Genomic DNA, 13,075 nt, shown 5'->3' with positions numbered 1-13,075 from the left:
AATATATACACAGCGTGTTTATAAATTGTTTCGTGCGTTCTCGCGTAAGAAATTTTAAACGATTTTATGATAAGAGAAACGATCGTATCTTAGATTAGTTTTTATTTTATGCCGAATATTTCGACGTCGCCCTGATAATTTATATGTTAACATTACGAGGGCAAGTTAGGTGATCATTAAAAACAATTATAATATTTTTTTAAGAGCCACTAAAAATATATACAATTATCCAGACAGCATAGAGTTGTATATATTTATATACTTATATATCGAAGTATTCGGCATAAAATACGGAAAGCAAAAAAAACTGCAATACGAAAAAATTATTGGTATATTATTGAAAGACTCAAATCCTTCAATAATATGCCAATAATTTTTTCGTAAGGGTTGGGTTCCAATGACGACTTGATCCCGGCAACGCCAGATTCCAACGGTGTAGTTTGTGTCGAGCGACGATTCCTCGTAGTAAAGGCAGCATGAGATCGACGTCCAACGAGAGATTCTTCACCTTCCTCTTTATCCGGTTCTCCATTTGCCTCTACAAACAGCAAAAATATTTAGCCAAGATAAATAATTATTCTATGTATTTTATTAGTGGTAATAAATAATATTGGTCAAGTAACAATAACATAAAAATATATTCAAACAAAAAGTTGTTCTTTTTTTTTTAACGAAGTGGGGAAATCCTCATGGACACCCAAAACTATGCAGAGCCTGGATGTGTCGGACTCGTACCGGCTAAAATCCCATTCCGGTGCAATTAGACCATTGTGGAAGACCCCGGAATTGTTAAGAAGAGACATACATCGAGGTCATCCACAGCCCACATAACTATAGAAAAAAAAGGCCACGGACTGCATCCCGTATTGGCCACCTTGCTGCGGGAGCCTCTAGGATGGAGAGAGACATCCCGCAAGGATGGTGCGTACAACAGTTTCGGTGAGTGCAGATACTACACTTCCGGATCCTCCCCCTCACCATCCAAAACCAAGAAAAAACCTAAGAAAAAAAATATGAGGATAAATCAATTAGTAAGTACTCAGAAAGTAAAAAAAAAGGAAGTAATATGTGCAACAACAGAAAAATAAAATAAATACAATGTTAAAATAAAATATTGAGTACTTAAATAAAAACATTAGTAATATTTAAATAAAATAGGGATACTTATTAAAATATTTTCACGAAATTCGCCTGCGCACGCATAAAGAGTCGGGCCTCTGTATCTTCTTCTTCTTATTTATCTTCTCCGCTTATCTGGGCATCTGGGCTCAATTTTCATACTAGACAAAACAGATTAGAAAACAGATTAGAAACAAGAGGATGCATTTACCCAGCAAACACAATGTTGTATGTAATGTACATGTTACTGGTAATTATTCGTAATTTTCTACTCAACAATACAACTGTTATATAGAATGTTCTATCATCACAAAATCTCTTTCCTCGTACAAATCTCACAATCGTCGTATACAAAAGATATACTGTAATTTATTAGTTTTACTACTTACGTCTATTCTATATGAATTAATGCGGCAACAATATATTTAGTATTTCCTGTAAGGACCTCTTCATCACTGTCGCTGTCAACTGCTGCTTTTTCGGATAAAGGCATCCTATAGCCCTTGGCATAAACTTATTTGATGTCAATAATAACAATGTCGCTACAAATGTTACTATATTTGTATACATGAAAAGCCGAAGAGGGCAGACCAACATTATAAAAATTATGCACTTCTAAAAAACGTTTTACAGCTAAACAATAAAAATTGTTGTCTGTAATAATATTGAAGACAAGACAAATCGACCTATCTATCAAAATACAACAATTGTCTCGCATGCGGGTACTTAGACGTATTCCATTCCATTCAATTTTATTATAAGAATTACTATTTTCGCTGCTTTTACATGGCATAGAAACATGAATGAATGAATCGATATTGAGAGTATCATTTCGTCCGTGATATTGCATTTCTGTCATTCTATTAGCAAATTGTTGCAAAGGTAAGCCTGGTTTTCTACAATATTTTCTGAAAATAGACATATTGTTTTCATACGGAAAAGCGGAAAATGATTCCAAACTACCAAGACGCCTAACATCGTTTGTCAGATGAAGCAGACCATGAACATTGTAACTATTAAAATTTGAACCAAACAGAGTATTAGCACGAAATACAAACTTTTGCAATGCAAGTTCCGCGAACGTGAGATGCTTCTGCGAGTGACATTTGAAAAGTAAGATCCTTATAGCAGCGTGTAAAAGCAAGAAGTGCTTATATAATTGTTCGTCTAAAATATCATACATTACAACAGGCCCTGTATATAATAGAAATTGACGAAATTCTGTTGCTTTATATTTAGAATATGAATCTAAAGATCTAGGACGTCTTGAAAAATCTGTTGGACAATATTGTTGTAAATTAAGCAAGCGGGCGCTGATTGTGGAAATTGCTACTGCCGGAAGTTTAACTAACCGTGAATACTTGCCATGTACCCATACGGATAATATTTTTTTCATTACGCCCAAACATACTAAATGCATGTCGAAGGGCACTTGAGAAACTATTTCTATCGGCAACATAGATAACGGGCTTGTACCCTCTTTATGATGATCTTCATCGAGATACAATTTATACTATTCGTCAGTACGAGGAGGATGATGGATACCATTAAATACGTGACGACCATTGCTCAGTGTCCCAGAAGTTTTGCACTTGGAACAGGGATGAGAAGACATATGACCACGATGATTTAAAATGAAGGCTCGAGCAGGTGCGTCAGCTATGAAAGACCTTAATTTTATTGGTAAAAGGCTGCCACGAAAATGAACACCTCCCTTGGATATAAGTGCTGTAACATCAGCAATGAATTTTTCAAAAAAAGCAACAGGATCATTAGGCTTTTGTCTATCTTTATAAATTCCTACAACAATTGGTTTGGCATTTCGCACGTTTATTAATCTACATTGAATCGGCCAGATTTGAATGGTAGATGACTTATCTAAAGTACAGTATTGACCATCAGTATTGATATCAATTTCTAATTCTGTAGTAATGGAATGAAAAGAAGAATTTGAGAGACTTTCAACAATGCCTACCTCCAGATTAAAATGAACGTATTCCCCTGGTTCAACTTTGGATACACTTTGAATGACACGATGCCGTGGTGTGTCTAGAAGAGTCCTAATATCTTTGGGCAAATTACTAAAGCAAGTGTGCGATCTTAAAACAGATAATATACTATTGCTTTGAGAGTGCGTTATATTATTCTGAACAAAAGAAGATGCTAGATTGTCACTGAACGATGGTTCAGACAAACTGGTAAGAAATGAAAAGGATGTACAAGAAACATCAGAAGAGGTTGAAGAAGAACAAGATTCCTTATCATCCTCAACGTTCATAGAAATTCTATGGACATCGTTAGTAACAAAATTAAAATTATTTGAAAACGTATTTTCTGCAACAGATGATCCCGGTATATCTTGTAATGTTGAATTATTACTACAGTGTACACGTTGCATATACGTGTTTCATAAAAATTTTTCATGCGCAATCTGAGCCTGATGTCACGAATCACCCTATTTCGCTGTCTTATGGACAATTTATGGAGCGTTTTACGCGAAGTGGATAATTTTAAATGTTGTTTCATGTTTACGTAACCTGGTTGTAGTAGGTAGTAGTAGGTTGTAGTAGGTTGTAGTAGGTACGAGCCAAATGTAACATCCAGAAAAGCAGCAGTTCCAAAATATAATATTTCTCTCTCTCTCTTTTCTCCCTCTTCTTCTTTTTCCTCGATATAGCAGGAAGCAAATAAACACAGTGTACTTCAAACACAGCTTACAAATGCGTCGAGTACAGGATCCACTACAGACTTCTATACACAAGCAATACTGCTGATTTCCCGCGAAAGCCGTCTAAAGTGGAAGGAATGTAGATAGAGAGCCTCAGAGGGAGAGAGTAGCAAACACTGGGTCACGTGACCGGTCTCTTCTGATTCGTTCGAGGCACATACCCACACAGCAGAAATGTCCCGAATATATCATAGGAATATCCTAAAGATATTGAAATACTTTTAGGATAATCTTATGATATATTCGAGATATTTCTGCTATATGGGTATCTCGGACAATCAAAATATTAGTATAAACGGCTATTTCCAATGGATCATGTTGTAGCCGTCTATACCGATATTTTGATTGGCCGAGAGTGCATATGTGCCCCCAATGAATCAGAAGAGACCGGTCACGTAACCTAGTTTGCCACTCTTTCCCTCTGAGGCTCTCTAATAGCGAATTCAGCCGCTTGCACTGATGTACATTGATAGCTCCCAACACAGGACGCGGCAATGCGTTGACCAATCAATATGCTGCTTTCCGTAATAATCTTCTAGCTCTTACGGAAAAGTAGCATATTGATTGGTCAACGCGTTGCCGCGCTGCCGCGTCCTGTGTGTGGGAGCCATAAAGTTTATTCATAGTCAGTTCTTATTTAAAATTGTCTCAAATATATTTTCATAAACTTCTTAGTCAACAAAACAATCCGTACGGATGTTATATAGAGCATTTTACTAGCCAAGAAATATTTGAAGAGGTATTTAAGACGTTCTTAAATGAAAAAATGAACTATGAAAAAGCTTTAACCGCACTCAGTGTGCACCAATGCAAACGGCCGAATTCGTTATAAGTGTAGGACGTCATGATGTACGGAGCATTTCATTAGCTGCGTTCAGCAGAGAAAGCTGCTTTGCTACTATTGTAAAATTTATGAATCTGGTGTTGCTCTTATTTTTGACTGCATCTAAGAGCATAAGCCAATCCAATGTAAGAATTTTACAATAGTTGCAAAGCAGCTTTCGCGACGCGTTATATCCAATGCATGTACAGCTCTATCGGAAAGCAATAAACTCATTCGTGTATCGTGTCATGTAGTAGTATTCCAACACGAAGTCACCAGTCGCGCAGTTTGGAGGGAACGGAGAGATTTTTGATTGGTTACGCCATCTTGCAAACATTCCTAATTGGATTTTGAGTAACGTACGTGCTACATGTTGAACGTTACAATCATTCCGAGTTTGACTGTTAGCGGAGTGAATTCACTGAAGCAAGTGAGGACTTTTTGAAGAGTGTGTGAAAGATATCAGTATTATTATTTGTGTTGAAACAACGATTTCTTCCGATCTTAATCGAAGCCTATAATACAGGATGCAGGTACGCATATATTATCCTAATAGCACAGATGTCCAGAGTACGTCTTAAGGACGTCCTAGGTACGTTTCTTTATCCTCAGGACGTCCATAGGACGTCCCCAGGAGATCATGTGCTGTCTGGGTAATAATATCCCGACGAAAAACATCAGTTTTATTGTTACTGTCATATTTAACGTTTACACAATGTAGATTGCGATTATAAGTCTTTTCCTAAAGCGCGACCTAAGGCGAAACGTTAACTTCTCATCAACTTTTCACGTGAACTTTTTCGTCATTAAGCTTAATGCTTGAAAAATTCACATGAAAAGTTAAAGAAAAATTCATGTTTCGCGTAGTTACATCATTATAATTAGACAACATAAATTATGAACTAAATATTTTAAAGACATTCTATCTTTTTTGGATGTCTTTTGCACATCTTTAAGATATCTTTTAGTATTATGTGTTGTCTGGACAAGTTAATGTACAATTTATCACTTTCTCCAAGTTCATGCTTTAGGAAAAAAATTATGAGCGCTATCCAAATCTATACTTTATTCTTAGAAACAGAGATGTATGTGATCGTGTACCATCTTACAGAAAGACAGTCATATGTCTTGTTCTACAGTTGTGAATCAAGTACTATATGTGCACTTCTGCTTAGAAATAAATATTAATGAAACAAATGCATGTTTTTTATGTGCGTACTTTTTGTGTGCATAACATCAGAATGTTCTGTTGTTAATAAGTTTTCTCAGCAAACTAACATTACTGTTATCTAGAAGTCACTAAAAATTTCACATAGGCAGTTAATACACAGCAGATTTCTAGATTTGCTATATTCATTATTGCTATATTCATAAGTCAATTTGGTATATCGTCACATTAATATTTTGTTTCCTGATGTTATATTATTTATAACGATTGTGCGTTTGCTGAGAAGACTTATTAGCAATAAAACATTCTGGGACATTCCTTTATCTACACACATACATACACACACACACACATACACACACACACACACACAAAACATATGCATTTGTTTCATTAATATTTATTTTCAAAAACAGGTGCCACATATAGTGCTTGATTTGCAACTGTAGAACAAGATAGGCATTTGACTGTCTCTTTGCAACATGGCACACACGCAAACATATATCTGCTTTTGAGGATAAAGTATAGAGATTAGATTGCATAAATGTTAAGTGTTAAAGTAACAGAGCATGTTAATATGTTTGATATTACGCTGATAAACAATGATCATTGATATATTTACATTCACACATGAATCGACAAAAGCGGCACGTTACCAAACCAGCACGGTATCAAACAACATCGTCTGAAGAAGAATCACCAAAGCGGAAAGGGAGGACAGCGACATCATGCACATCTGGAACAGCCGAGGATGACATCAACAACATCGAGGATCATGGAAAAAGAGAATTCTATAGTTTTAAACACCCTACAAGGACCAATACAAACAAATACACCACGCACACATACAGAAGCATGCGCAAACATGCAAACATTTACTAACATTGACTCTGACACAACATATACCTCACACATACAGACACAAGCACCATACAATAATACCTCACACACACAGCCACATACAAGATATACTACATACGCACAGCATATACAAATTTAGAATATCCATACCCACAGCCACTCAGTAGCACACAAAGTTTTACACAACGTATAGATTGTAATAAAACGTATTACATTAATGACACTTTATCTGAGTTGCAGAATGTCATCCAAGCAGTAGGAAACCAACAACAACGTGGACATCAGGAACAAACAATGGATCATGCACAGAGGAAACTACCAATGCAGAAGGAAACTACCAATACCAGGTACAATGAAAATAAGGATCTGCTAAATGAGTGGCAGAAAATTTACCAGTGTAAATAGGATGTACTCATTAATATTTATGTATAATTACAGCAAGGTAGAAGAACGATTGAGCAGAATAGAAGAAAGACGCAATGTGGAAGTGATGATAAAGTATGTATTGCATATATCCTTCGTATAATGCGTTATGCTTAATATCCTGATCATATTTCATATTGTTGCTTGCAGGAAAATCGAAGAAAAACAACAGAAAATTCTAAAATGTGTCCAAGAGCGCCATTCTGTGCCACGAAAACCACATGGACTACCAATTACAACATTGCAAGAAATACACTCAAACGCAAAAAACCCGGTACACTAAAAATTTGGGAAAAAATTACAAAATTTCAAATGATCATAACTTGGTAAATAATGAAGATACAAATATGCACAGAAATGCAAAATGAAGCTTGAAACGTCTTCTTTAAGAATATCTGAATGGCAATTATGCTCGGCCATTTTTTTCAAAATGGCGGATGATAAAGTGAGAGGATGCAAAATTGATAATCAAACATCCGTGTTTGCGATGGTGCATGGTGTGCATCAGGTATCGCAGCGTAATGGGACCAAATGTATATGAAAGTATAGAGTGTTATCTTTACAATGCTACTTTACCGAGCTCGATGTGACCATTTTTCACTGAGTTATTCCAAATTTTGCTAAAAATGCGGTTTTCTTGTTAAATTTGCATAATTCAGTGAATAAGTATCGCATCAAGCTCTATAACGAAGTATTTTAAAGAAAACATTCTATACTTTTAGGTACTTTTCGTCCCATTGAGCTGCGACACTTACTTTGCTCCATGCGCCGTCGCACGCTCGAACCTTGTTTTAGCAACTTTTCATGTTCTCCTTTTTATCACCCGCCATTTTGAAAAAATATCGTTGCGCACAATTTCGATAGATCTTTCGAAAAGTACGGTTTCAAAGCTTTCAAACCGTTTTTGAAATTTGCTGCTAGGATATTTAGGTGTCGAGATATTCAATTTCGAATTTGCAACAAATGTGGATTCAGCGAGGCTTAAGGGGCTAAGAGGCTCTGCGGTTCGTTTGGCTCTTTCATAGTTTCAATAGCTGTGTTCATGTTTCTCTATATAATAATTTACATAACCTGCACAATATATTCAATGATTTGCATTTATTATTTTGAAAGCCAGGGAAATGAAAGTAAAATTCAATTTAGGTTTTTCATTCTGCGTAATCGATATTACGTAATAAAGATGAATTGCGTTTTAAGATACCGCTGTCATTAGCTCAAATTATGGTTGTAAGTCTTCCCAATATAAACCGCATGGAGTTTTACAGGTAGGAAAAGTCCCATTGTATGTAGTGTGTGTGTGCGTGTGTGTGTGTGTTTGTATACCACAAGGATAAGGACCCCGTGGTTCGTCAGCTCCACAGTATTTCAAGATTTCACACCCTCCTTGTGGTGTGTGTGTGTGTGTGTGTGTGTGTGGTGTTACAGCAGAGATAAGGACCCCGCAGATCGTCACTCCTGCAGTAATTAATGACTCCAAACCCTCTCTGCTGCGTGTGTAGTGTGTGTGTACTAATAGTGGGTATGACTGCCTCGTGCGCGTATTAGCTCATTCATACGATCAGGCATACTCCTTATTAGTCTTTTAATTTCATCCTACGTAACTGTATTCCATTCGTTTTCGAGAATTATTCGCAGTTCTCGCAGTGACTGAGGAGCAGGTACGTGATTTCGTACTTTCCTGCCGAGGTTGTCCCATAAGTGTTCGATTGGATTTAAATCTGGACTATTTGCTGGCCAATCGAGTCGATTTATACCAACTTCATCGAAGAAATCAAGCACTCTTCTCGCAGTGTGAGGTCGAGCATTGTCTTGCATTAACAAGAAGTTCTCTCCGATGAAGGATGTGTACGGAACAACATACAGAATGAGTATGTCTTCCACGTATACATCTGCGTTCATATTCTTGTAAAAAAAGTGCAGATCTGTATGAGCATTAGCTGAAATTCCTGCCCAAATCATTACAGAGCCTCCATTGTAGCTATGCCTCTCACTTACCGTACAGTCTGCAAATCGTTCTCCACCGCGACGATAAACTCGTTCTCGTCCATCTGGAGAATAGACACAAAAACGAGATTCATCGCTAAAGAGTACTTTGCTCCAGTCTGCGTAAGTCCAGTCTCTATGCTCAACTGCAAAATTGAGTCGAGCTGGTGACATTTAAGCAAAGGTACAGCTGCTGGCCTGCGCGAAAGCAGATTTTGTTCCTTTAATCTTCTCCGAACGGTGTTGACGGATACATTAATGTTGCGGACATCCCTTGAATTGTTTCTAATTTGAACAGGTGTTCGATGTCTGTCTCTTAACGAATTTGAAACAATAAATCGGTCATCATTGTGATTGGTACATCGAGGACGTCCCGAAGGACGTCCCCCTAGGCCTTCTATGGAAAGAATTGGTTTGTAAGTACCTGGCATAAGCACGTTGCACAGTTGACACTGACAAATCAAGTGCCTGAGCAACGTACCTTCGACTTCTGCCATCTTCAATTAAAGCAATAACTTGAGCAGCCTTTTCAGGATTTATCGTCGCCATAATCGATGCAATAATTTCGATGCGAAACAATCAATTATGGTTTAAATTGATGAAGTTGCACGAAGCAACGCGCCTCGAAAGGAAAAGATCACGGAAAAAGAAAAGTCGCATGAGGCAGCGCTTATCGGAGTGAACACGTTCGGAAAAGGAAAATTGTTTGTCTTTGTTTGTTGTATTGGCACATACATTTAAGAAAAATCCAGTCAAGCCAGGCGTTAAAGCCCGGCGCACCGATAGAATCTCAGTCAAGTCAGAACGTAAGCCTGGCGTACTGACAAACTCGCGAAGTCCAGCGTACAAGAGATAGTGCCACTATCGGCGGTGGACCATACGAAGGCCAAAAGCTGTACGAAGGCAATCTCTGTTCGTCTCCGCGGGCACTCTTATATGCCCTGGGCAGCTCGAACTCGCGTGCGAGCCGAGGGGCTCGCGCGCGCGATAACCCAGATTGCCGCGTCGCGGCGGCTCCGTGGACTAGCAGCGCCAGGGAATTTCGACGTTCAGGTGGCGTCCAGCGACTCGGCATCCCGCGCGCCGGGTCATCGCGAACTCAGACGCGATCCTGAACAGCATATTCAACCTGTGTACCATAATGGCCAATCGTACGGAGAAGGTAGAGAGCTAGGGACAGCTTCGCGAACTAAAGTGTATACTATAGTGATCATGCGTAACTGAAGGGTAAAGAATGATAACTTTTGATAAAAATTAAATTTCCAATTCGCAAAATTGTGTAAATTATTGTATAGAGAATAATGAACGCGGCTATTGAAATTATGAAAGAGCCAAACGAACCGCAGAGCCTCTTAGCCCCTTAAGCCTCGCTGAATCGACATTTGTTGCAAATTCGAAATTGAATATCTCGACACCTAAATATCCTAGCAGCAAATTTCAAAAACGGTTTGAAAGTTTTGAAACTGTACTTTTCGAAAGATCTATCGAAATTGTGCGCAACGATATTTTTTCAAAATGGCGGGTGATAAAAAGGAGAACATGAAAAGTTGCTAAAAAAAGGTTCGAGCGTGCGACGGCGCATGGAGCAAAGTAAGTGTCGCAGCTCAATGGGACGAAAAGTACCTAAAAGTATAGAATGTTTTCTTTAAAATACTTCGTTATAGAGCTTGATGCGATACTTATTCACTGAATTATGCAAATTTAACAAGAAAACTGCATTTTCAGCAAAATTTGAAACAACTCAGTGAAAAATGATCACATCGAGCTCGGTAAAGTAGCATTTTAAAGATAACACTCTATACTTTCATATGCATTTGGTCCCATTACGCTGCGATACCTGATGCACACCATGCACTATCGCAAACACGGATCTTTGATTATCAATTTTGCATCCTCTCACTTTATCATCCGCCATTTTGAAAAAAATGGCCGAGCATAATTGCCATTCAGATATTCTTAAAGAAGACGTTTCAAGCTTCATTTTGCATTTCTGTGCATATTTGTATCTTCATTATTTACCAAGTTATGATCATTTGAAATTTTGTAATTTTTTCCCAAATTTTGAGTGTACCGGGTTTTTTGCGTTTGAGTGTAGATGCATTTGAAAATCAAGATGAACAATATTATTCGGAAGCAGTAAGTAAGATTACAACTTTTCTTAGAATTAATTACTGTAATCAGAACGCGAATGATGCTTACGCATTATATTAAAATGTAACTTTTTCCAGGTAACTTATTTTCATTATGTTGGTGGCTTCAACTTGAAAGAAGCTACACATCTGTGTCTGAAGGAAGCAGTGTCCGACGCCTTGACAACATTTTTTACGTGGTTCGGCCGCGAAGAAGGACGCCGAGCATTATATAACACTCGACTGGCACGAGTCATATATGGTAAAAAATTTCTATTTATTAATGATAGCATCTTTTATGTGTTTGTGAAAAACCATTTACCGTAATGTACATGTATAGTTATTTTCACACACTTTGCGTCTGTTTTCCAGATGCAATTTGCAGGAATCGCCACTTCGACAAACCTATGAGATCGGAGTTCCAGAAGCAGATGAGAGAGGCTCTTCGTATAGCGAAGGAGAGATATCGCCAGCGAATGCGTGGTCCACGTCCAATAGTTACAAGGAACAGGGCGGACGAGAATTTTTGGAATAACGAGGAAGAGGAAGAGAACATGGACGAACCAGGCACTTAAAAATGTAACATGTAAGTTGAAAATTTCCATTGATGCAGATATGCAGCAAACACAATGTTACATATAACATATATGTTGTATGTTGTAATTTTCTACTCTACAATGTAACTGTTAAATAACAAGTGTCTTATATAATAGTTACATTGTTGACTAGAAAATTATAACTAACATATATGTTACATATAACATTGTATTTGCTGGCAATATGCATCTTCATGTTTCTAACTTATCTTCTAATCTGTTTCATCTAGTATAAAAATTGAACTCAGATAAGCCGAGAAGATATAGCAGAAGAAGATACAAGGGCCCGACTCTCTATGCGTGCGCAGGCGAATTTCGTGAGAATATTTTGATAAGTATTCCTATTTTATATTACTAATTCCAATATTACTAATGTTTTTATTTAGATACTCAATTTTGTGTGCAATATTTTATTTTAACATTATATTTATTTTATTTTTCTTTTGTTGTTGCACAGATTACTTCCTTTTTTTTACTTTCTGAGTACTTACTAATTGACTTATCCTCATATTTTTTTCTTAGGTTTTTTCTTGGTTTCGGATGGTGTGGGGGAAGATCCGGAAGTGTAGTATCTGCACTCTTGTGCGCACCATCCTCGCGGGATGTCTCTCTCCATCTTAGAGGCTTCCGCAGCAAGGTGGCCAATACGGGATGCAGTCCGTGGCCTTTTTTTCTAGAGTTATGTGGGCTGTGGACGACCTCGATGTATATCTCTTCTTGACAATTCCGGGGTCTTCCACAATAGTCAAATTGCACCGGAGTGGGGTTTTAACCGGTACGAGTCCGACACATCCATGCTCTGCATAGTCTTGGGTGTCCATGAGGATTTCCCCACTTCGTTAAAAAAAAAACAACCTTTTGTTTGAATATATTTTTATGTTATTGTTACTTGAACAATATTATTTATTACTACTAATAAAATACATAGAATAATTACTTATCTTGGCTAAATATTTTTGTTGTTTGTAGAGGCAAATGGAGAACCGAATAAAGAGGAAGGTGAAGAATCTCCCGTTGAACGTCGATCTTATGCTGTCTTTACTGCGAGGACTCGTCGCTGGACACAAACTACACCGTTGGAATTTGGCATTGCCGGAATCAAGTCGTTGTTGGGACTCGAAAAAATTATTGGCATAATATTGAAGGATTTGAGTCTTTCAATAATATATCAATAATTTTTTCGTATTCTTGCAGTTTTTTTTCCTTTCGGGAAGTTCGTTTTTCTATTTAACAGCACAGAGAGTT

At 37.5% G+C, this 13,075-nt stretch overlaps 2 protein-coding genes across 2 annotated transcripts; one reads left to right on the top strand and one right to left on the bottom strand.

The window, feature by feature from the left end:
* Positions 1-267: 267 nt before the first annotated feature.
* Positions 268-3,903, bottom strand: LOC112588392 (uncharacterized). Its single transcript, XM_025298123.1, has 4 exons — positions 1,509-3,903; positions 1,200-1,280; positions 736-999; positions 268-538 (listed from the first exon to the last, which is right to left on the bottom strand). The coding sequence occupies exon 1, from the start codon at positions 2,576-2,578 to the stop codon at positions 1,634-1,636; it is 945 nt and encodes a 314-aa protein (XP_025153908.1). The 5' UTR covers positions 2,579-3,903; the 3' UTR covers positions 268-538; positions 736-999; positions 1,200-1,280; positions 1,509-1,633.
* Positions 3,904-12,359: 8,456 nt separating this feature from the next.
* Positions 12,360-13,005, top strand: LOC112588390 (uncharacterized). The gene is made up of 2 exons (XM_025298118.1): positions 12,360-12,605; positions 12,800-13,005. Exons 1-2 carry the CDS (start codon positions 12,482-12,484, stop codon positions 13,003-13,005), a joined length of 330 nt encoding a protein of 109 aa, XP_025153903.1. The 5' UTR covers positions 12,360-12,481.
* The last annotated feature ends 70 nt before the right edge of the window (positions 13,006-13,075 follow it).

This window comes from Harpegnathos saltator, unplaced genomic scaffold (genome assembly GCF_003227715.2).
Source record: "Harpegnathos saltator strain DR-91 unplaced genomic scaffold, Hsal_v8.6 scaffold206, whole genome shotgun sequence".
In the NCBI taxonomy this organism is placed as follows: Eukaryota; Metazoa; Arthropoda; class Insecta; order Hymenoptera; family Formicidae; genus Harpegnathos; species Harpegnathos saltator.
The sequence above is the reverse complement of the archived record's forward strand: the minus strand, read 5'-3'. Positions and strand labels throughout refer to the sequence as shown.

Coding starts and splice junctions, on each gene's coding strand:
- LOC112588392 (XM_025298123.1), bottom strand. CDS start 2,578: ATGTTGCCGATAGAAATAGTTTCTCAAGTGCCCTTCGACATGCATTTA.
- LOC112588390 (XM_025298118.1), top strand. CDS start 12,482: ATGCAGTCCGTGGCCTTTTTTTCTAGAGTTATGTGGGCTGTGGACGAC. Junction 12,606..12,799: donor CCGGAGTGGGGTTTTAACCG/GTACGAGTCCGA, acceptor TGTTGTTTGTAG/AGGCAAATGGAGAACCGAAT.